Source organism: Megascapheus bottae, chromosome 25, assembly GCF_031878675.1.
Source record: "Megascapheus bottae isolate mThoBot1 chromosome 25, mThoBot2.hap1, whole genome shotgun sequence".
Taxonomy (NCBI): Eukaryota; Metazoa; Chordata; class Mammalia; order Rodentia; family Geomyidae; genus Megascapheus; species Megascapheus bottae.
This window is the reverse complement of record NC_143533.1, coordinates 6,047,526-6,072,182: the sequence shown is the minus strand read 5'-3', so window position 1 is coordinate 6,072,182 and position 24,657 is coordinate 6,047,526. Positions and strand designations below refer to the sequence as shown.

Genomic DNA, 24,657 nt, shown 5'->3' with positions numbered 1-24,657 from the left:
TACATGAAAAAAGATATTTATCCAAAAACACCAAGAAAAAGTTCTGAAGACAGAATTATTCACAGGCTTTTTTTCTTTTTTTTTTTTTTTTTTTTTTTTTTTACCAGTTGTGGGGCTTGAACTCAGGGCCTGAGCACTGTCCTTGGACTTTTCTCAAGGCTAGAGCCCTACCATCTGAGCCTCAGCACCACTTCCAGCTTTTTTCTATGTATGTGGTACCAAGGAATCGAACCAGGATTTTCGTGCATGGTAGGCAAGCACTCTACCAGTAGACCAAACTCCCAGCCCACACAGGCCAATTTTTAAAACTTCATTGCAGAAGACAGCAATATGGATGTAGCAGTGGACAAGCGTAGATACATTAGGATGTCATTAAAGTTGAACATCACCAGGCACTGATGGCTCATATCATAATGCTAGCTATTGAGGATGCGGAAATCTGAGGGTCACAGTTCAAAATCAGCCTGGGCAGGAAAATCTATGAGACTCTTAACTCCAAGTAAGAACATAAAAAGCCAGAAGTGGCGCTGTAGCTCAACGGGCAGAGCAAATAGGAGCTCAGGGTCAGCGCCCAGATTTAGAGTTCAAGCCTCAGGAACAAAAAACAAAGTTCAATATCATTAAAATACCAATAGGTACTGAATAAGCAAACTAATTTTTCTTTCTTTTTCTATGTATGTGGTACCAAGGAATCAAACCCGGGTCTTCATGCATGCCAGACAAGCACTCTACCACTAGGCCAAACTCCTGGCCCGCAAACTAATTTTTCTAGAAGCAACCCTGCTCCCTTTCTGGGCCATTTTGGAGTTGGAATTGAGGCTTCATACTTGCTAAGTAATCCTTCGTCCTGAGCCAATGATCCTAGCCATTTTCTTCTTCAGTTTCTTTCTTTCAGAGAAGTCTTGCTTTACACAGGCTGGCCTTGGACCTCTCCCCTCTACCTCACTCCCAGGACTTGTACACACCAGCTTATTTTCTGGTTGCTGAATAAATTCTTTCAGCTGCTTTACAGTAGCCAGCCTTCGGTCTCTGTCGTCTTCCCGGGTGATCCTCCGAAGAAGGTTCGACAGTCGAGACTCATCAGAGTAAGACATCGATCGCTCTGTGAATGTGAACACTGATTGCTGAGTACAAATGAGCATAAAAAGTATTGAGACGTACATCAAAAACACACAACCTGAGCCAAGGACAAGTAGCTCACTCCTGAAATTCTAGCTATTCAGTAAGACAGATCTGAGGAGCAAGACTATAAGACAGCAGAGTATGCCACCACAACCCAAGAAGCAAACCAGAACCTTTGTTCTATTTTCTCACTGAAATAACAAATGCTAATTCCCAAACAGTGCTTCACACTGCTAACAAAAAGAATGCATGAAAAGGCTCCATGACTTGCCCATAAGACAACTAACTACAGCCAGGGTTATGAGTTTTATCTCTGAAGCTTGGAAGGAAAATTAATAAGAGAAACTATTAGATCAAGTGTAAGGTGTACTCAAGCGCACAGTTATTTCAATAAACAGACTCTTGAAAAATATTAAGTTACGTTGGGAAATTTATGCTATTTATAAATCTGCCACTAGTAAACTATGTAACTACTGTGAACTCTAAAATAACTTATCTACAGTATAAGGCACTTCTATAGTATAAAGTCTCAAACATGTAAGAGATAACCTAGTCTTTAATCATTCTACATCAGAACTCTTATTTTATCCAAGGGAAACTGGCCGTTTAATTATTTTATGCCCTTCCCCAAAAATGTGTATACAGGTATTTACTAAGATACACAATGCAGATAGCAGTCTGGAATTGTGTGGATGGTATCCTTTATGTGGTATGTGTGGTGGATCCTGGGTTTCCAGTCTTACCCTGTGATTTCCTCATGTCTTTGGTGGCTAACGCACGACTGCCATGCTGAACACTGGTGAACTCAGGGCTGGTCACATTGTTAAACCTCAGCTCTTGCCCCAACGACTTCCGACCATAAGTATTTTCCCCAGATCCTCCATTGACACTGTAGCCACCTAAAAACAACAAAATTTATTTTAATAGGGTTGTTTCATGCACTCAATTCCTGACAGTACAGAGTCCTTATCTACCTATAGTTCACCAAGCCTTTGTTTCTACTTCCCTGTGCTGCTGGCCCTGAAATCATTAGATTCCTTAGTTAGAGGCTAAGAAAAGAAATGAAAACTAAATTAAGTCAGATTTTGTTTAAACACATATATTTTTGTGCTGGCCTTGGGGCTTGAACTCAGGGCCTGGGTGCTGAGTTCAAGCCCAAGGACCAGCTCAAATAAACAAAAACAAAACAAAAATATAACAAGGATGAAGGTGGTCTGTTTACTGTCAAAGACAATATTTGCAATTATTACAAACAACCCCACAGGGCCAGGATTGTAGCTAAAATGATAAAGTACTTGCCTAACATATACGCAAGACCCTGGGTTCCATCCCCAGTATTGCAAGGAGAACTTTAAAAAGAAAAAAAAAAACAAAAACAAAAACAAAATCCCCCAAACCCCCAGAAAACACACTTCCAGCAGTAAGAAAACATATGTACCCTTTTCGTCATTCTGTATGTCAGTGTGGACTCTGGTATCATCGTGCCTTTGCCGAGACACCACAGCTGAATTTGAAGGTTGCAGTCCATAAGAGGAAGAACCACCTCTATCTCTGGATGAGGAATATTTTAAATTATCTGGGTCGGCTGATGCACTATCAGTTCTGCAAAGAGAAATGCAAGTGATTAGAATTTTCATCATGTCCAAAATCACAAATCTTTCTGGTGTACAAGCTTTTCTCTACCTTCTACCATCATGCATTAAGTACTACACTGTCTTAATTACAAACCTTTCAACAGGAAGAACCCTCAACAGATAAACTGCCAGCTATTCTGCTTCCTCTACAAAAGACCCATTCAAAATCCGAATATCCACCAGGACAAAGGTGACTAACTCAGGCTAGTTTGCTCACAACTTTACTGGCTTTAGCTTCTGCTAAGTTTCTTGTTGTAGGCAAAACTGGACTTGTTGGCTGCTCTGGTTCAAGATACTTTCCTCATGATGTGATTTTTAAAGCTATTCTTCCTCAACTCTCCTCACCGAAGAGGGTTAATGAGTTAACAATGTTAAGTCTTCCCAGTCATTAAGGGGGGATAGCATGCCAGAGGTAATCTGTTACCAAATGATTTCTAAAGAACTGCCTCATAGCAATGTGCCTTCAACTCTCAACTGACTCCTTATTTGGTGGAAAACTATAGAATAGTATTAGAAAGTAAGCTCAACAGAAACGTATAGAAAGAACACAGTAGCGACAAAGTACAATTTTATTTCTACACAGCAATGCTTAGGACCTCAGTAAAAATATTTTAATAGTAAGTATTATCAACTACAATTGTTTAAAAAGTGAGAGATCACGCTTGGTGTCAGTGGCTCACAACTATAACCCTAGCTACTCAGGAGGCTGAGATCTGTGGATCATAGCTCAATGCCAGCACAGCTAGTCCACTAGACTCAGTCCTCCAAACTAACCATCCAAGAGCCAGAAGTGAAGCTGTAATAGAATGCTAGCCTTAACAGAAAAGCTGAGAGGCAGTGCCCAGGCCACGAGTTCAAGCTCCAGGACTGTCACAAAATAATAATTTTTTTTTGGGGGGGGGCCAGTCCTGGGCTTGAGCTCAGGGCCTGAGCACTGTCCTTGGATTTGTCTCAAGGCTAGAGCTCTACCACTTGAGCCTCAGCACCATTTCAGGCTTTTTCTAAGTATATGGTACCAAGGAATCAAATCCGGGTCTTCGTGCATGCTAGGCAAGCACTCTACCACTAGGCCAAACTCCCGGCCCAATAATAATTTTTAAAAGGTATAAATAAGCAACTCAGTAAAGCTGAATCTAAAATAAGTACTGTTCAGAATAATACCTGTTTCTGGGACATTAACAAGTAGTAACACTCAGGACAAAATTAGCATCTTCATTCAACTACTGGCTCCTTTCTGCTCTATGCTTCCATTTGCTAGCCAGTCAAGTAGATTAAATAAGCATCAAGACTTCTCATGAGTCTTACTCCATTAACCCATCAGAATGTCAACAAAGGAAATAGAAGTCTATTATATAAGAAAAATACAAGTAAATAGTTCCTATTCTGGTTTCATCCTGAGGAAAACAACCTTCATTAAGAAATGAAGATTGATAGATATAATGAACTGCCTCATAGCAATGTGCCTTCAACTCTCAACTGCCTCATTAGATGGAAAACTATAGGATATTTGAAAGCAAGTACAACAGAATGTACAGGAAGAGTGTGCATGCCTACATATATATATATATATACATATAACTTCAGTATTTTATGAAAATATCTCCTGAAACTATAATCTATTTGGAAAAGTTTAGGACACTAGAAAGTAGCCTATTCCTCAGCCCTCATACCTCCCTCTTGTATATAAAATGATATAACTTGATATATTTCATTTCCAGTTTCATCACCTATCCTTCCCCACTCCCAAAAATAATTAACATGTATTATTCCATAGACTCAACAGTTTGAACTTTTCTGCTTGTATTTGAGTCACTGTCAGTAGCCAATTGAGCTCAGACACTTAACTGACTCAAGTCTATCTTACTTTTTAAAGGCTATTACTCTAAAACTCAATCCCATAGCCTGGCATAGTAAAATAGCTAAGGCTCTATAGAACAGCTTCTTCAAATATTCAGATTCCCCTTGTTCATAAACAAAGCTAAGTATTTCTAACATTAAAAAAATATATACATATGGAGGGCTAGGAGTTTTGCCTAGTGGTAGAGTGCTTGTCTAGCATGCACAAAGACACGGGTTCCATTCCTCAGTACCACATACATAGAAAAGTCAGAAGTGGTACTGTGGCTCAAATGGCAGAGTGCTAGCCTTGATGAAAATGACCAAGAATAGTGCTCAAGCCTTGAGTTCAAGCCCCAGGATGGGAGATATATATATATATGGAATTTCAAAAAAGTATGTATACTAGGTAAGCTGTGTATCTAAAAATAGTGTAGTAAAGTGCATCTCTAATAAAGCATAATATATTGCTACTTTCTGAAAAAGAACTAAAGAACGTATAAGCTGCTGTAATTTACATATGGCACTAATATAACCTGGAAAAATAAGATTATTAGGAAATAAATACACACATCCATAGACAAAGAGAGCTAAAGTTAAGCTAAAGTTAAGCCTGTGTTTATTTTATGTTTTTATTATGTTCCCATGACACCTAATTTCCAAACTATTAAGAGTTAACCATTCCTATCAGTTTCTGGTGGCAAAGCAGGAACATAAGGAAGCAGAGAATACTAGTTAAGAAAAGATCTGGAAACAAGCTAAGAGGTGGGAGTGGGGGGGAGGGAAATGGGGACCAAGACATGTGAAAGGGTATCAATGTATGGGAATTAATGTACCGTCTATCTGGCAAATATCATGTAACCCTTTTATTAATTACAATAAAAAATATATGAAAAAAAAAAAAGAAAGAAAAGATCTGGGCTCAAATTCCAGCTTCAGCACTGAGAGGTACCATGAGGTACCATGTGCCCTTGACAATATAAGTCTCCAGGACTTGATTTTCTCCTGGGCAAGATGGGGATACCACCCATCTAAAATACATGTAAGAATGTAAGGCTTAAATAAGATTAAATGTTACTGAATAAAGCTAGGACCTGGCGCCTGACACCTACAGTCCTACCTACTCAGGAGGCTGTGATCTACGGATTATAAAAGTCAATGAGACTCTTAACTCCAGAAAAAGCTGGAACTGGAGGTGTGGCTCAAGTGGTAGAGTACCAGCCATGAACAAAGAAAGGTGAGGGAGAACTCCACACCCTGAGTTCAAAAGCAAGTACCAGCCCCCTCCTCAAATAATTAAAATTCTCAGTATTTAGCATGTGGAGTACATTGAAGACTTATTGTAACTATAATGCAAAATAAACCTACAATCAATCTCCACTCAACAGACAATAAATAAGCAGTTACTGAGCAAAAATAAAATGTTTTTACATTGAACATAGAACATCTTATTTAAATTCTTCACTTAAGAAATTAAGCAATTTAGTGCTATCAACCAATTTCTAACCACTATTCATTTGATTTCAAGCTAAACTTACAAAACCAAAAGTAACTTCACAATCTGTTAGAATACAAGTTTTTTTTTTTAATCTCATGAGTTATAAACCCTAAGCTAAAAAATAAAATAAAATTAGGGTTTTCAAAAATATAATGAAAAAGAATCACTAAGATAGAACCACTGTCTCAGAGCGGCCTAAAAACAGCCCTAGTTGCTAAGTTATTTTAATTCAAATTGATTAAAACATTTCCAACCAGAATTCAGGTATTCTGAACCCCAGAGCACAAAATGGCTCAGCGCTTACATGAAATCTCTATCTAATATTTAAACTGCCTGGGTCAAGGGAAATGAACTCAGCATGAGGCAATCAAATCAGAAAATGCAGATCTGAACTCCAAAGTGTTAAACTCATTAGTCAGGAGGGCTGACAAAACTATCAACTCCACAATTAGTGTCTCAATTTAGTGGGAAAAAAAAAAATGTATCTGTTAAGGCTAAAATCCAAGCATCAAAAACTATCTGCACAGCCCCTTTAACACTCTGAGAATATGATGAAGAGAAAAAAAGAAGAAATGCACACATTTCCCCGAAGTGATCAAACTAAAGTTAAAGCCTGATGTACATGCCACATGGGAGGTAAGTTTCTAAAGCTCATACCTCAAAAATCGCATACTGTATAATATGGAGCCTTTGTGATGTTTTGCATCAAGTCAATCTGTAAGACAGTAGTTACAATATTAGTGAAGACAGTGGGTTAAAACATTTCATGTTCAAACATGAAGCAATAATCATTCATGAGTTAGGTGCTTTTAGTTAACTACGGCCCCCTTGGGTTTGTATGTCCAAGCAAAAATAATATAAAAAGTCACTGGATGCCTTAGAAGATAAAAAGGCTTAAAGTGACAACCAAAAAACTAGGGGCACATATGAGAATTAACTATAACATACAAATCACATACAAATACAATTAGCACTCATTTTAGTTACCTATACTAAATAGCAAGAAAATATAATTGGCCTAAAAAACCATTTTGAATGACAAATCCTTCATACATGAGTATTGGAAAAAGCAAATCACAACCTCCTCCTCCTCTAAAAATGCCACCACCTCTAAAAAATAAGAAGTCAAAGAATTCCTATCAGAAAGTATTTGCCAGTCAGATAAAGTTAGGGCCACCTGTAATCCCAGTGCTCAGAAGGCTGAAGGAAGTAGGAGGATGGTGAGTTCAAGACCAGCCTGGGTTATACAGGGAGTTCAAAGATAGCCTGACATCTACAATAAAATTATGCCAAAAAAAAATTCTACAAAAAGCACTCAAAATGACTTGATGCAAAAACACCTAGTGGTGCCCAGTGGAATAAGCATCACATTGCTTTGAGTTGACCAAGGGATTTAGCTCTGTGGAAAGATCTAATTTGTAATGGATATCAACTAGGTAAATGAGATTTGCACTAAAGCCAATGAAATAGAAATATATATTTACTCTCTATAATAATGGTACTCGAAAATAGCATCACTGTCACAGAGCAGTTTAGATTATGCAGGGAGTTTTCCATATTACCAATTCATACTGTCTGTGGAGGCAAAGCTGAGTAGGAGAGTACCTGCCTAGCAAGTCCAAAGCTTATTGCTATTCAAACAATAGTAAGAGAAGGGGGAAAAAAGGTTCATATTATTTGAAGACACGATTTACCTTTAAAAAATCCAAGGTTATCCCTATACTATCTCTTACTCACCTGGATTCAGACATGGTTCCATAAGGATTAAAAAGACAAAATATGCCTAAACCTTGTGTGTGTCAACAAACAACATGTTCTGAGTCTAGAAACTTTCATTTTACAAGCCCAAAGATGACTTATAACATGCTTCTCACTTGAAAATTTAGAAAAAACAGTCACTTTGTGTCAAGATTATAAATGAAGCTTCTCAGGTTTGTAATATTAAAATATTAAGTTACATAATTTTGGGATGAAACTTCCTTATAAGTGACTTTATAACAAATCTTACTTACCCATTTACTGGCTCCTTGTTACTGATTTTTAATTCTAAATCTAATTCTCAACTAAATTAGACATTATAAACCAGTAAAAACAATTAATTGTAAAATTATAAATAATTTTGTATTACTCAAAGAGAGTTGTGGCTTTTACCTGTGATTTCTGAAAGGTAATCTCTAAACCCTATTTAATAAGATTTTTCCTTGGTCTCCTGGGGATTTGGACCACACCAGAAATACTAACAATGCATCTTATGGTGGGAACTTCTAGAGCTGGAAACTATGGAGCAACAGTAAAAACTTGGTCATGAAAGGAAAAAAGTTGGATAAAAGCTGAGTGCTGATGACTCACACCTGTAATCCTACCTCCTCAGGAGGCTGAAATCTGAAGAGGACAGTTCAAAGCCAACCTGGGAATGGTGGTGTATGCTTCTAAGAGCAGGAGGATGGTGAGTCCAAGACCAATCTGGGTCACAAAGCTCAAAACAAACAGTCACTTTTCTAAACACATAGAGGCTAGAAATAGAAGAAGCCATGAGCAGAAATACAACAACAAATTCCTCCTCTGTGTATCTAATGGGAGGAAATAAGTATTTTGTTTTAAATCCATTTAACATTCATTTTAAATTTTATTTAACACATGAAGGACATCATCAAGGAAATGGAAAGCCCACTCATAAAATCAAAAAGAATTTGTAAATCACCTAAGAGTCTAACATCCAAAACATTTTTTAAAAAAATTACCTAAACTTTAAATGAGGGGGAAAAAAAATTGCCATTGCTCAAAAAGAGATATAGAGTCAGGTGTGGTAGAACACACCTGAAACTCTAGCACGGGGAGAAGCTGAGGTAGGAGAAATCAAGTTTGTGGCCAGCTTGGGCTACACAGGAAAAAGACAAATAAATGACCAATGAACATATTACCAAAAACAAAAACAAAAAACACCTTACCATTAGTGATTAGGGAAATGCAAAGCAAAACCACCAGCAGAAACCATTCACTAAGATATCCATACTTTAAATATAAAATCTAAAAACAAACAAAAACCCAGAAAGTAAGTTTTTTTTGAGGATATGGAAGAATTAAAAGCCCTCATACACCACTGGTGGAAACACAAAATGGCACACACTTCAGAAATCAATTTGGCCATCATTCAAAAGGTGTATCATAAAACTGTTATATAATCCATCAAGAATCTTCTATGCATAATTCCAAACGAATTGAAATCAGGTGTTCAAACAGAAACTTGTAGGTAAAGTCAAAAGTGCAGATAATCAAATGTCCATTAAAGAATGGCTCACAGGGGGCCAGGAGTTTGGCCTAGTGGTTCAAGTGCTTGCCTAGCATGCACGAAGACCTGGGTTCGATTCCTCGGTACCACATATATAGAAAAAGCTGGAAGTGGTGCTGAGGCTCAAGTGGTAGAGTTCTAGCCTTGAGAAAGTCCAAGGACAGTGCTCAGGTCCTGAGCTCAAGCCCAGGACTGGCAAAAAAAAAAAAAAAAAAAAAAAAAAAGAATGGCTCACAAATTATGTATCTACACAATTTTCATTATATTAGTTATAAAAAAGAAATCAAGTGCCACTGGCTCACACCTGTAATCTTCTCACAAAATTGACAGCTGAGAATCAAGGTTTGAAGCCAGCCCAGGCTGCTACTGAGACTCATCTCCAATTAACCATACCCCCCCCCCAAAAAAAAGTGGAGTTGTAGCTAGGTAGTAGAGCACTAGTCTTTAGCAAAGGAAGTTCAGGGACAGCATGTACACCCTAAGCACAAGCCCCAGGGCCCGCACAAAAAAGAAAAAAAAAAAAAAAAAAAAAAAAAAAAAGAATGGCTCACAAATTATGTATCTACACAATTTTCATTATATTAGTTATAAAAAAGAAATCAAGTGCCACTGGCTCACACCTGTAATCTTCTCACAAAATTGACAGCTGAGAATCAAGGTTTGAAGCCAGCCCAGGCTGCTACTGAGACTCATCTCCAATTAACCATACCCCCCCCCCCAAAAAAAAGTGGAGTTGTAGCTAGGTAGTAGAGCACTAGTCTTTAGCAAAGGAAGTTCAGGGACAGCATGTACACCCTAAGCACAAGCCCCAGGGCCCGCACAAAAAAGAAAAAAATAATAATAGAATAAAAATAAAAAGGAATGAAGTACTAACACATACTACAGGATGAACCTGGAAAACAGACTAAGAAATACTCCAGACACTAAAGGCCACCTAATACATATTTCACCTATGTTCAGAGAGAAAATAAGATTCCCAGGGATTGGGAAAGGAGAAGCTGGTGAATAAAGGCTTAATGGCACAGGGCTCTCCACATGGGATGATGGGAAAAGTATTGAAAATAGACAGCAGTGATGACTGCACAGTATCACAGACATGTTTAATGCCAGTGAATTGTAAAGTGGCACATTTTGTGTGCATTTTATCACCAAAATAACAGAAGGAGGAGGAGGCAGTGGGGGGGGGGGGGGAACAGCAGTGGGCTAGGTGTATTTTGGTGTGGTTGTGGTAGTGATAGCTGCAGCACAACACACACTTGTCAGCAAGTACTGGAAAGTACTCTAGAAACATCCCACTGGCTTGTGAAGTTGCCAAAATTGGAAGCAAACCTCTCATTCTATGACTTCCCCAAATAGATATTGGAAAAGGAAATGTCTACAAAATTCACCCCCTCCCACACATCAGTCTAATGCCAAATAACCCTCTGGGACACAAATTAAAAATCAGTGAATTACACAGGACAAGAGCCTAACAGGAATCTAAACCAGGCTGGGCCGCCATCACAGCAGAAAAGCCCAAGAATGTTTCATTAACATTAAAAAATGTATATGATAAGAAGTGGCTCAAGTAGTAGAGAGCCAGGCTGGAAATGTGGGGGGAGAGAAGCCAAGTGAAGTGTGGGAACCCCACACTTTTCAAGCCCCAATACACAGAAAGAAAAAAAAAAAAATACAACCCATCTTTTTGGAAACACACAAAGAATAGCTATGGCACTATCCTGATAAAGTTCTACCAGTCAATAAATTCAAGCACATCTGCCAAGGGAATGAAATGTTAATAAGCTTCTCTAATGACATATTAAAAATCTCCCCTTTAAAAATAATCCTAGGGCTGGGTATAGAGCTCAGTAATAAGTGCAACTGCCTAGCATACTCCAAGGTCCTGAGTTCCATCCTCAACATTGAAAAAATTAACAGAATCTTAAAATACACTACTACGGCTTTTAAAAATAAATGTGTTAGCCTAGCACTAGTGGCACATACCTGTACTAATTCTAGCTACCCATGAGACTGAGACCTGGAGATTGCAATTCCAAGTCTGCCCAGGGCAAGAAAGTCCATAAAACTCTCATCTCCCAGTGTGTGACAAGTAATGCACCTACTACCTGGTGAATGTAATTGTAACCCCTCTATACATTATCCCGACAATAAAAAAATAAATTAAAAAAAACCTCTTATCTATACAATTAGCCATCACAAAAACAAAAACAAAAACCCCAGAAGAGGAGCTGCAGCTCAAGTGGTACCCTAGCTTTGAGCAAGAAACTCAAGGGCAGTACCCAAACCCTGAGTTCAAGCCCTAGGACTGGCACCCCTGTGGGGGGTGGGGGGGAGCACAATGTCATAAATGAACTCCTTGAGAAAAGAAGCTCCTTTTCAGATGAATCTCACTATTCTTTTAATGAAGACAGTTTGGGTAGCTCCCGGGAAGACCAGGAAGCCCCCATCAGCCCCAGGGAGCCCCCGCTCCCTAGCTATGCAGGAGCCACTTAATCAAGGCATTGACACTTAGCCTTAAATTGTTAGAATTCTAAGAAATAGTTTAAGCTCATCAGCAAGCTCAAAGTCCATCCAACTTCATCTTTTTGTTACATTTTGTAAGTACATTTTAATCCAATTCAAGTGACTTATGTAACTTTTCTAGCAAAAGAGAAAAAAACATAGTTTCTAAGTATTAAGTTACTTAGGAAAGCACATCTATGCTCATTTTGAGTTTATAATACAATTTAAGATAGTATAGTAGTCTTACTGCTTAATATCTATATAAACTTCTTTCTTTCCTACCTTCATTTCTTGTCAGTCATAAGGGCTTGAACTCAGGGCCTGCACTGTCCCTGAACTTTTTTTACTCAAAGCTAGTGCTCTATCACTTTGATCCACAGCACCACTTTCAGTCTTCTGGGGGTTAACTGAAGGTAACAGTCTCATGAACTTTCCAGCCTGGGCTGGCTTTGAAATGGGATCCTCAGATCTCAGCCTCCCATGGAGCTGGCTTTTTTTGTTTCCTACACACACTCTTACAGCAGTATGACTGTTCCCAGGTTTTTTTAAGATGCATGTGGGTTCTTCTCCAAGAACTTCAAAGTACTATACTGACAGAGGACAAGCTTTCTCTTGTAGTCAAATTATGTACAGTATAGACACATAACTTGTGGAGGAAAAAATAATTCAACATTCAACTGATGTTCCTAAAAATAATAGTTCTTAAATTCTAACTATAATCAAAGTTAAGCAATGGACATGTTGCCTTTCTAACCTACCCTTTCTCAGTTTAATTCCGTTTGTACCTGCCCTCCCTTGTATCCAAAGTCATAAAGATTAGATTGTTTTTGCTGCTCAACAGTTTCAACTGGTACCAAGTATGTGTGTCTGTGTCTGTACTAGAGTATGCACAAGCATGTGTTCTTTGAGAAGACACTCAAATACAGACTGGCTACATAAACTCTATTAGTAAGGTAGAAGGATACAGACATGAAGCATGAATTATATGAGATCCATATACACAAAGGTTGTATTTTATTGGGGAAAAAACATAAAATTGTGCTTATTGGTATTACTTTAAAAACCTGGGAGCAAGGCACTGGTGGCCACACCTATAAGTCTAGCTACTTGGCCAGTCCAGGGAGGAAAGTCCATGAGACTTTTATCTCCAATTCACCCCCAGAAAATCAACAGTGGGACTAATGGCTCAAAGTGGTAGAGCATTACCCTTGTGCAAAAGAGCTCAGGAACAGTACCCAGGCCCTGATTTCAAGCCCCAAATCCAACAACAACAAAATAATAATAATAAATGAATAAAGATAAAAATTAAAATTGGGACTGGGTGGCTCATGCCTATAATCACTTAGGAAACTGAGATCTGAGGATTATGGTTTGAATTCGGTCCAGGCAGGAAAGTCCATGAGACTCTGATCTCCAATTAACCACCAGAAAACTGGAAGCGGAGCTGAGGGCTCAAAGTGGCAGGACACTAGCCTTGAGCACAAAAACTGAAGGGATAGTGCCCAGGCCTTGTGTTCAGGTCCCACCAGGGATGAGGTATTAAGGAGACTGCTTCCCCCACAGAGGGGGTAAGACAGGGCAAGAAAGTATGAAAGCTGCTGAGAATGGCAGTCATCCTTAGTAGCACCAAGAACAGCACATGCGAAGGCCCTACGCCAAGAATGAACTTGGGAAGTGCATTGGGACAAAGCACAAAGCAGGAGAGAAAAGCCATCCAGTCACAGCTCTCAAACATCTAAACTAAATGGGGGGATTTGACAACTAAAGTAAAAAGTACATGTTCCTTTTTACTAGATCCCTTGCAAATTATATAGCAGAGAGACAAATCACCAAAGGCAGGTTTAGGAGTGAAAGGAAGCGCGACTTTAGATGCAGAAGAGCATGAAAAGCAGAGCAGAATCCCAGCAGGTACCACAAGGGTAACAAAAAGCCCACAACTCTGTAACTCACAGAAGTAAATGTAGCCATGCAGAGGAACTCCTTTTGTGTTCCTGACCTCAAAAGCCTGAAAATGTCTTCAGATACTCTAAATACATCAGCAATGCTATAGCAAAAGACAAATGAGAAAAATACACTGAATATGAGTTTATTTATCCTTATTAACTGTAAACTGATAACCATAGACATTATGCAGAGACTTGCTTTTTCATTTTTAGTCTTTTCTTTTTGATACTGGGGATTGAACCAGGACCATACATTTGTTAGACAGTGCTTTACCATTGAGCTACTTCCAAGCTCAGTGAGACTGCCTTTCTACAAAAGACTTCGAGGTAACACCTAACCCACACATTGCTGCCTCCGGGGTAAAAGGCCAACCTGAAGTCTCTTGGTTGGATTCTTGGGTACAGATGTGTATACAATTTTGTCAAAATTGAGGCCAGGAGTTTGGCCTAGTGGTAGAGTGCTTGCCTAGCATTCACAAAGCCCCAGGGACAACTCCTTGGTACCACATACATAGAAAAGGCCGGAAGTGGTGCTGTAGCTCAAGTGGTAGAGCTCTAGCCGTAAGAAAAATCAGGGACAGTGCTCAGGCCCTGAGTTCAAGCCCCAGGACTGGCAAAAAAAAAAAAAAATTAACTAAATTTACAATTAAGTGTTAGTGTTATATATAACTTATGTTTCAAAAAATTACAATGGAGTGCAAAAGAGAAGCAAACTTAGAAATGTACACCACATAAACTAGTGAAAAGTAATATTAAGGCAAATATTTCTATGTAAGCAAACATTCTACATGTAAAGGAGAAAATGTTATATACACCTACAGTAGACTATTTTATACAGGAATTAAACCATAATATTTCTGCAGTCTTTGCCATTACATCTCCATGTAGATAGAGATACATTTTATTTCATAGTTCCCAAAGTAAAAAGGGCTCTGAGAAAACTAAGATAGCCAAAAACAGGTAATAAAAATAATGATATTATGAAAAACTAGCTTATGTAAACTCATAAAGTTCAATGAAAGGAACCTTGGGGATTTATTTTTGGTAATTAGGATAGCAAAAGAAAGTACCTATTATAAATACCAGATAGTTAACGCAGGAAATCTTGAAGAGTTGTGAGACTTCAATATTCCTAAAAGACACCATGAGTCACACTACATTTTATGTATGTGACATTACATGTAAGTTTCCTAAGGCAAACTGAAATGTGAGTAGATAAAAAGTATCACTTAAAGTGATCGTCTTCAGTTAACACCAGATAAATGAAGGGCTTTTTGCATATTGGCTAGACACTTGCCTGAATTTAAACTGAATTATAAACAGAACATAATACTCACTTAGGTTCTTAGTACTCTTGTCTACTTATGTAGGCGCCCCTTTCCTCCTCTTCACTCCATCTCGTTTAAGAACTTAGATTTAGCCCTAAATTATGTCACTTCCACCTGGTAAAATTTCATTGGTTCATTCCCTAAAGCCATTACACGTAATTCAAGGCTAAAAAAGAGTTCTAACCCAACTCTTCAGGCTTTACCTTTTATTTTGTATTACTCCTCACAAATGCCAAGGCTCCTGATCAATTTTTATTTAAATATTTTGCCAAGGACAAATTATATTTTATTCTATCCTTTTGTGAGTTTTCCACAAATTTATGGTCAAAGATAGACACACCAATTAATTCCCCTGTCACACTCAACTATATAGCTTTCCCACTTTTTAACTCAAGTTTTAAACTCTACTGACTGTACAAAAAGTGAGTATACCAAGACGTATAACACAATATTTGGATGTTTTATTATTTTAAAGCCTTGATTTCCCTTATGAACCTCTGTGAGAATAGTTTTGGAAGTCATAAATATCTCTAAAACATCAACAGTTTCTGTTCTGATCAGTCTCACTGAATTACAGTATTTCTAATTCAATAGAGTATTTCACATCTCCTGTCACTTAAGAAAAAAAATGTTTAATTATATTCCCTACTTACAAAGAACAAATATAAGGGGAGAAAACAAACGTGTAGCTTAAAGAGGTAATTGATAAATGTTTCATAAGGAATGCTTTGTTTTATTATGAAAACAAACTTAAACCTCACTCACAAACTTAGAAATCTCTGGTACAGATGTAGTGTGTATGCCTTTAGTGTCAGGTTATTTGGAAGGCTGAGGCAGGAGAGCCTGGGCAACATAGTGAGACTAGATCTACCTCCTCCAACTCTGCCACGCCCCCCCCAAAGTAACTGTATTCTATTTGTGGTCCCATTTATAGCCTGAAATATGTGACTCCTTGTAATTATATCCTTTATATATTTCACCATACTATATACATCAGACATTAAAACCCATGAAGGGCTCTATTCATAGAAAACTCTTTCAAAAACCTAGCCAGAAGCTGGGTGCTGGTGGTTCACCCCTGTAAACCTACCTACTCAGGAGACTGAGGTATGAGGATGGAGGTTCAAAGCCAGCCCAGACAGGAAAAGTCCATGAAGACTCTTACCTTCAATTAACCACTAAAAAAATAAAAATAGAAGTAGAGCTGTGGCTCATGTGGCCTGAGTAAAGCTCAGAGACAGCGCCCTGAGTTTAAGCCCCAGGACAGGCTCAGAAAAAAAGAAAACCTAGCTTTAGATCTGGTTAGCAGTGCACACATCTCTAACTTCAGATCTCCTCCACTGGTTGACACAAGAGTTCTTTAAGTTCAAGGCTAATATGGACTATATAATCAAAAATAAAAATAAAAAATAAACTCCAGCTTCTAATATGTGACTTTCAGTTTCACAACATTTCCATCCTTTGTCACAGGAAGTATTGAGAACTCTGATCTCTGTTCTAAACTTGGAGGCTACTTCTACTACACAGCTGTATCCATTTAGAAGTCTAGAAATAGCTTGGCATTGTGGTACTCAATTCTAACCCAAGCTATTTGGGAGGCTGAGACAGAAGGATCTCAAGTTTGAAGCCAATATGAACAACAGAGCAAGACCATTCCAGAAAATCTAAAGTGGCTCAAGTGCTGGACCACTTGCCCACTATCACAGGCTTTAAATCCCAACACTACAATAAGTAAATAAATAAGCAAGCAAGCAAGCTTGGGCACCATAAGACTTCTAATGTATCTGTTAACTTAATCCAAGAAGTATTTGCTTTCTGATGGAGTAAATGCTTTCTCTTTCTTGAATTTTAGAATATTAAAATGTACAATATTACACATTTAACTTGAAATCTGCATTTGAATAGCACATACACTTTCTCAAAATCAAGAAAGTAAAAGAAAGCAAACTACCTTCACATATCAAGTTTCCTAAATGACAAAAAGCCACCACACCTGTTTGTCCATATGAAAACACCAGGGGTATCCACGAGATCCTAACATCACCTTTACTTTTTGGGTACTAGTACTGGAACTTAAAAATTTGAGGCCTTGTTTTCTCATAGCTTTTTGATTAAGGCTGAAGGCTGGTACTGTACCATCTGAGCCACAGCTCCACTTGGGTATTTTTGCTGGTTAACTGAAGGTATGAATCTCACAGACTTTTCTGTCCAGGCTGATTCTGAATGGTGATCCTCAGATCTCAGCCTCCTGAGTAACTGATATTACAGTCATGAATGAGTCTGCCTCCTAAAACTCTTATGTCTGATGGACACACAGACTGTAAGTAATAACTGACTAAGTTAATATCATTCACTTGACTAGCCATTCGTAAATGTTCAAAGTACAGTTAAAAAAAAAAAAGAAACGAAGGCTGTAAGCAAGTGCTTCTAAAGAAGATAGGATTGCTGGGTTGTCATCTCTAACATTACTCAGCCACCTGGAACACTTCCTGTCCTCATGGTCATGACTGACTCAACTGTCAGTTTTCTGATCAACTGGCAAAAAAAAAGCTAAAGGAAACTGAAAATGATTCTTTAAAAAAAAAAAAAAATCTCATTTTCTCAAACCCCAGATCAAGGGCCCCAGAATACTTTGTCCTGTGAAAAATCAGGGAATTAATGGATTTTTTTTTTTTTACAATTCAGATGAACCCTTAAAGAATCTATATGCATTTGAAAAGGTTTCAAAAATAAGCCACTGTTTATGCAAGTGGGAACTTCAACCTCCATTCTATTAGTTAACTATAAACTATTTCATTTTTCTGAACAGAAGGAACAACCCTAAGATTCAGAAAATACCTGGGGTTATTTATTGGCTATTTTACAAAGCAACTATGGCAACCTTACAAACAAATCAAGGTTATAGAGTATGTCCTTACATCTTTCTCTATTCTCTCTGCAACAGGAGAAAATCAAGTATTTCCAACCTTCTGAACTCCACATAAGTTGTAGTGCAACTATCTCACAGTACCCACCTACTACCTGGGTGTTAGATCAGAGTATTACAGAACTAAGCTCCAAAGCAAGCTTGCATCCTCCTCCCCCTGCCTCTCACCACCCCCAGTAAATCTCTCACACATCAAGATACAAAGCGCCTGGAAGAAACATGAGTACTTATTAATAACCTATGCACAGATTCCTAAACTTTTTAAGTCATTCTGCTTCATACCTTTCAACAATTAAGTCCAGTGACCCCAGGATGTGGCTGGCAATCTGCTATCACATTTATTTAACACAATACACTTTCATATCCCAAAAGCTGTAGGACTATTTGGGAAGGGCATTTTTTTTTCTTTTTCTTTTCTTTTTTTTTTTGCCAGTCATGGGGACTGAAAAGGGCCTGAGCACTGTCCTCTGGCTTTCTCAAGGCCAGAACTCTACCACTTGAGCCACAGCACCACTTCCAGCTGGTCTTCCTGCATAATGGGCAAGCATTCTTACCCCTAGGCCAAATTTCCGGCCTTGGGAAGGGCATTTTTAACCCTCTAAATGATTGCTAAAACCCTCTTCAATATACTGACACAATTCTGACAACCAACAGAAAATCCATTGTTGGTTACTGAAATAAGCCGGACGCAGTGGCTCACACCTGTAATCCTAGCTGCTCAGGAGGCTGAGATCTGAGGATCAAGGTTCAAAGCTAGCCTAGGCACAAAAGGACTGGGACTCTTATCTCCAGTTAACCTCTAGAAAAGGGGAAGTGGGGTTTGGCTCAAGGGTAGGGGAGTTGCCTTGAGCTGAAGAGCTCAGGGACAGCGCCCAGGCCTAGTTCAAGCCCCATAATCCACAGAGAGAGGGGGGGAGGGGGGGTGTCTGAAATGTCAAATCCAATTTTTTTTTATCACCTAAAGCACTAATTGCCTAAAATCAAATTTCAAGAATGTGTGCCTATATGAAGCCCTGGGTTCAATTCCTCAGTACCACATTAAAAAAAAAACGCCTGAAGTAGTGCTGTGGCTCCCAGTGGTAGAGTGCTAGCCTTGAGCAAAAGAAACTCAGGGAAAGAGTTCAAACCCCAGGACTGGCAAAAAATTAAAATAAAATAAAAATTCACACATCTAAATAGAAGTGAAAACAGCCAAGTACATCCAACACAGATACTACTTGTATCTGATTTATTTAGAACCCTGTACAAGTCAAGTCAAAGCCATGCTTTTCAAACAACTGTTTTGAGCTACTTACTCAATTCTAGACTGGAGCGTTCTTTTTTTTTTTTTTTTTTTCTTTTTTGGCCAATCCTGGGCTTAAGCTCAGGGCCTGAGCACTGTCCTTGGACTTTCTCAAGGCTAGAGTTCTACCACTTGAGCCTCAGCACCACTTCTAACTTTTTTCTATGTATGTGGTACCGAGGAATCGAACCTGAGTCTTCGCGCATGCTAGGCAAGCACTCTACCACTAGGCCAAACTCCCGGCCCTGGAGTGTTCATTTTTAAAGTCACTTATGTACATAAGCTCTCAAAAGACACAGAACTTAGGCAAGCACCCTCGAAAGAATAAGAGATCTCTCCACCATCACCACTACTACTCAAAGATTATTTCAATTCTTTAGGCTGGAAGAAGGGCAGGGCTTCCCTAGCAAGCAAGCTTCCCCTCCCTTAGATCAAACCCCAGTATTGGGGGGGAGGGGAAGGAACAAAAGTTACGTTTTAACATCTTACAATTCAAACTCTTCACTTCCATACAAGTGAAATCAGGATAATTTCGTCAGAAAGCAAAGCAGCATTTCATAATGTGTGCGTCTGACATTTATCTAGCCAGTTTCTGGCTCTCAAATTCGAAAGCTTCCTGTATCCACTAACCCTAAAATATACGCAAATGCATTGAGGAAGTTCTTCTGAGCTCTGGGTCAAATTCCAAACGGTCTTCTGATTATTACAATTACAAGCCTTTACTCAGTAAGAAGGACTAAACCAACCCTAAATTAAACACTCAGAAATTTAAATTTAACTTATTAAAAAACGCTCCTAAAAAAAAAAAAATATTTTAATCCAACCGGGCCACAACGCGCGGCCTGAGAGCAAACCTAGCATGGAAAGAGAAAACTCGACTCGAGCTGAGTGCTGAGTGAGGAGCGCCCCGAGGGGATCTAAGTGTCCAGGTGTCGGTCCACCTGCCCCGCATCGGGGAAGAGGACCTCCCTCCACACATTCCACGACCGGCCACCCCACCTCACCTCAGGGCCCCAGCAGCGCCTGGCCTGAAAGTCAAAAGTTCCTTAGCTGGGAGTTCGAGGTTTAAAAAAAAGACGAACACGTGGGAGGGCCAGCCGGGAACGGAGTTCAGGTCGTCCACGTGGGGGGCGAGGCGGGCGGGGGTCCCGGGGGGTTCTCCAGGAAATCCAGGCGGTCTTGAACTCGCACCCCACACAGGGATTCCCTCTTCCCCCGACCCCTGAGGCCAGGGCGTCGGCGGGGCGCCCCCACTCGGGCCTGGCCTTCCCGCCGGCCGACGAGAGACCCAGGGAGCCGCGCCCGGTTCCCCGGGGCGGCCGGAGGGCCTAGGCCGCGCTCGCCGGCCCCCGCGGCCCCAGGCCTCGGGCGGCGCCCCGCAGCCCCGCAGGCGGCGGCGGCGGCGGCGGGCTGGCCGCGGTCACCCACCTGGGTTGCCAGTCATTCCAGCTCCGCGGGTACTTGGTGCCGCCGCCGCCGCTGCTCAGCCGAGACCCCGGGGCTCTGCGGCTCATTACCTTCCCCGACACGACATGGCCAAGCGCCGCCGCCCGGAGAAGCGCGAGTCGCCGCCCGAACCGGCCGCCGCCGACACTCCGCTCCGGCCCGGGGCTGAGGAGGAAGCCGAGGAGGAGGAGGAGGAGGAGGAGGAGGAGAAGGAGGAGGAGGAGGAGGCGGCGGCGGCGAAGGGCGGGGGAGGCCGACGGCCGTTCCGGGTTCCGCCTGAGCCCGCAGCGCAGGGCGAGGAGGCGGGAGCGGCGCGGCGAGGGGGAGGCGGAGGAAGGGGAGGCGACGTCTCTTTCCAGAGCCGTACGCGGGCCGCGACGCCCGGGCCCAGGAGGACGAGGACGGCGAGGAGGAGGAGGCGGTGGCGGCGGCTCCTCACGCTCACACGGCCACGGCTTCCCCGCCTCCCGGCTCCGCCCGCCGCGCCGCCGCTGCCGCACGGCATGCTGGGAACGAGGGGCGGCGCCGGCGCCCGCCGAGCCTGGGGAGAAGGGGCGGGGCCTTGCGTGGATGAGGGAGGCGTGTCTAGGCTCGCGGAGGGGCGTGGTCTGATGGGGGCGGAGCCGAGAGCAGACCGCCCTCGAGGCCCGGGGATTCGTCCACCGCGGGGCATCACGGGATTGGGCCCTGTCCACCCTCGCCTTTGCGCGCACACGCTCACACACACTCACACAGTCAGGTGTGATCAGGCGTCCAATGAGGGCGCGGAGGTTCTTGCGTCAGGCATTGGAGTTGGCGAGCGCCCACCTGCTCGTGGTCCTCCGGAAGAAAGTAGAAACAGGAAGGTGGTGCACACCTAAAATGTGTGCACCCAGTTCTGGCACTGCCAGGACCCAGCCCTCCGGCCTGTGCTTAGAATCACCCTTTACTCTAACCTTGTCCTCCCCGCCTCACCTCTTTCCCAACACAGTCTGGGCAAGGGAAGCAGGGACCAACCTGAAACACCTTTCTAGTTCCTCCTAAAGAATTCACGGAAGCATCTGAATTCACCTTATGTGAATGCAGATAGAGAACATGCACCCAAGAGTCTGGAGGGAAACTGGATGGTCAAGCATTTTCCTAGCATCCGCAGGGCTCTGGGTTCAATCCCCAGCCCTGTAAAGGGCAGAGGGCAAGATGGACAAGACGCCAACCCCATAAGTGTCTGCATAAGGGATCTTGTCCTGTTACTTAGTGTTGCAGATAAAACTGTGCAATTGCTAGCGTGGATACTTGATTATGAGATTGTAAGTTCCAGCATTCTAAAGCAGGGAAAGTCAAACTTTCGAAGACACTTTCCTCCCTCTTCCTTCTCTCCCTGCTCACCCAGGTACTAATAAATGCTGGTATTTGCCTCAGCCCTGAAATCCCCACTGGGAACTGGGCGTACCTGAAACCTGCCCCCCCCCTCTCTCTCTCACACACACACACACACACACACACACACACACACAAATAAATGGATCTGAGAATGGAGCTTGGTGGGAGAGCATTTGCCTGCAGTTGAGCAAAGCCCTCGGTTTTATCACCAGCACTTCAGACTAATAAATTGATAATTCAGTAAAACAAGAAATGCATTGAGTGAAGGGAGATAAATCCTATATGCACACACTCTAGTTAGAAATCACCTGGGGTACCCCACCTCCCTTTTGCTAAAGGAAGAATATGAAGAAGGGTCCTACAGTTATTCAGAAAGAACCTGCAAGTGTGATCTCCTACCATTTCTTCTTTCACTCCCTCTACCTCCCACACCCCCACTTGCTGATACTGAAATTTAAACTCAGAGCCTGATGCTTGCAAGGTTATTGCTCAACCACTTGACCCACACCTCCAACCCTTCTCTAGTTTCTTATGAAGATAAAAAGTCTCTGTGAGGGCCGGGAGTTTGGCCTAGTGGTAGAGTGCTTGCCTAGCATGCACAAAGACCCGGGTTCCATTTCTCGGTACCACATACATAGAAAAAAACCAGTAGTGGTGCTGTGGCTCAAGTGGTAGAGCTCTAGCCTTGAGAAAGCCCAAGGACAGTGCTGACCTGAGCTCAAGCCCAAAACTGGCAAAAAAAAGAAAAAAGAAAAAAAAGTCTCTGTGAATCCAATCCTGAAGTAGAGTCCCCTAACTTAGTATTGTCTTCCTTGTGAGACTATTTGTCCTTCAACAAATCATTCTTTTGTTTATTTGAAATTGATTTAATTATATAATCACTACATAATAATTAATACATCTTACATGTATAATATAAACACATTTATGTTATAAATTATAACACAATTATTCTTTCGATTCTTCTTAAATTAATCATAACAAATAAGCTGTTTTTATGTATTGGGGGGACTGGCACTTGGGCTTGAACTCAGAGTCTAGGCACTGAGTTAACTTTTTCTACTCAAGGCTGGTGCTCTACAACTTGAGCCACAGCTTCATTTTGCAGGCATTTTGCAGGCATTTTACTGTTTAATCGGAGATAAGAATCTCACAGACGTGTCTGTGAGGGAGGCTTCAAACCACAATCCTTAGATTTTTAGCCACCTGTGTTGCTATGCTAGAATTACTAGACATGAGGCCCCAGTTCCTGGCTTGGTTATGTGTATTTTTTAACGGTTCTTTTGTTATTGGTGGTTTGTTATTGGTGGATGGTGGGGATTTGGGGTCATATTTTTGAGAGTGGCTTTGAAATTGAGAGCCTCAGTCTCTCTCCTAAATTCTGGGACAACCCTCACATAACTTTTTAACATACATATTGAAAACCATTCTGTAAAAATTACTGAAAACCTACTTTTGAGGACAGTGTAGTTATCAGGACCTTGAGGAACTGAAGGGGTTTCGATTAGGGAGCTGGATCTATTATAAGAAATGTCTGGAACTGGGGCTCAAGTTGGTAGAGTTGTAGCTGGCCACCCGTGGCCCAGGCCAGCAATCCTAACTACTCCGGGGGGCTGAGATCTGAGGACTGAGTTTTGAATGCAGCCTGGGCAGGAAATTCACGTGAAATGCTTACCTCCAATTAGCTACTCAAAAAACTGAAGAGGAGCTGTGGCTCAAATGGTAGAGCACTAGCCTTGAATATACAGAGGAACAGTGCCCAGGCCCTGAGTTCAAGCCCCACAGCCTACAAAAACAAAAAGATAGAGTGTGCTTGGCATGTTCAAGGTGCTGAGTTTAAGCCCTAATATCACCACACATAAATAAATAATGAACTTATTCATTTGTTCAATCTTTCCTCTCCTCTTCTGGGATTCTATCTTGATCTGACCAGAGATTCCAGATTTTCTTTCTTTTCTTTCCTTCTTTTTTTCTCACCCTCCCTATTTTTTGAGACAGAGACTCACTATATAATCTTAAACTCTTGGTCCTCTTTCTCTCAAATTCTGAGATTACAGATATGTTTCACCATGCCTGGACTAGCTTCAGAGCCTTTTCATAGAGCTTGGGTATAGATCAGTGGTAAAGTACTGTCCTAGAAGTGCTCAGTTTGATCTGTAACACAGAAAAGAGAAAAGTTAAAGACAAAGAAAGAGGAGGAGGAGAAGGAATAAGAGGAAAGGGAAAGGAGGGAAAGGAGAGGAGAGCCTTTCTTTACTCTCAGTTCTGAGCTTATTTGGATCTATTTTCTCAAGTTCTTTACCTTCTGATATCTCCGGTGAATTGATGAAAAAATGACTGATGTAAGAAATCAATCAGTTTTACTTCCTGGTAAAACTGGTCATGGTTTTGTTTTGCTTTGGACTGGGTTTTTGTGCCAGTCCTGGGGTTTGTACTCAATGTCTGGGCACTGTTCCTTGACTTTGTGTTCAAGGCAAATGCTTGGGCCACAG

The 24,657-nt window shown here is 41.0% G+C and overlaps 1 protein-coding gene across 3 annotated transcripts in view; it reads right to left on the bottom strand.

Moving 5' to 3' along the window:
* Smg1 (SMG1 nonsense mediated mRNA decay associated PI3K related kinase) overlaps positions 1-21,249 on the bottom strand; it is an 88,923-nt gene extending 67,674 nt beyond the window's left edge. For 2 of the 3 annotated variants that reach the window (XM_090358109.1, XM_090358110.1), the window contains exons 1-4: positions 20,789-21,249; positions 2,561-2,724; positions 1,866-2,021; positions 966-1,102 (exon numbers count right to left, since the gene is read on the bottom strand). In XM_090358109.1, the coding sequence (XP_090214235.1) occupies positions 966-1,102; positions 1,866-2,021; positions 2,561-2,724; positions 20,789-20,874 (543 nt within the window). In that variant the 5' untranslated portion in view covers positions 20,875-21,249. Of the gene's footprint in view, positions 1-965; positions 1,103-1,865; positions 2,022-2,560; positions 2,725-6,747; positions 6,806-20,788 lie in introns of all 3 variants that reach the window. The other variant, XM_090358111.1, reaches the window with a different exon arrangement.
* Positions 21,250-24,657: the final 3,408 nt, after the last annotated feature.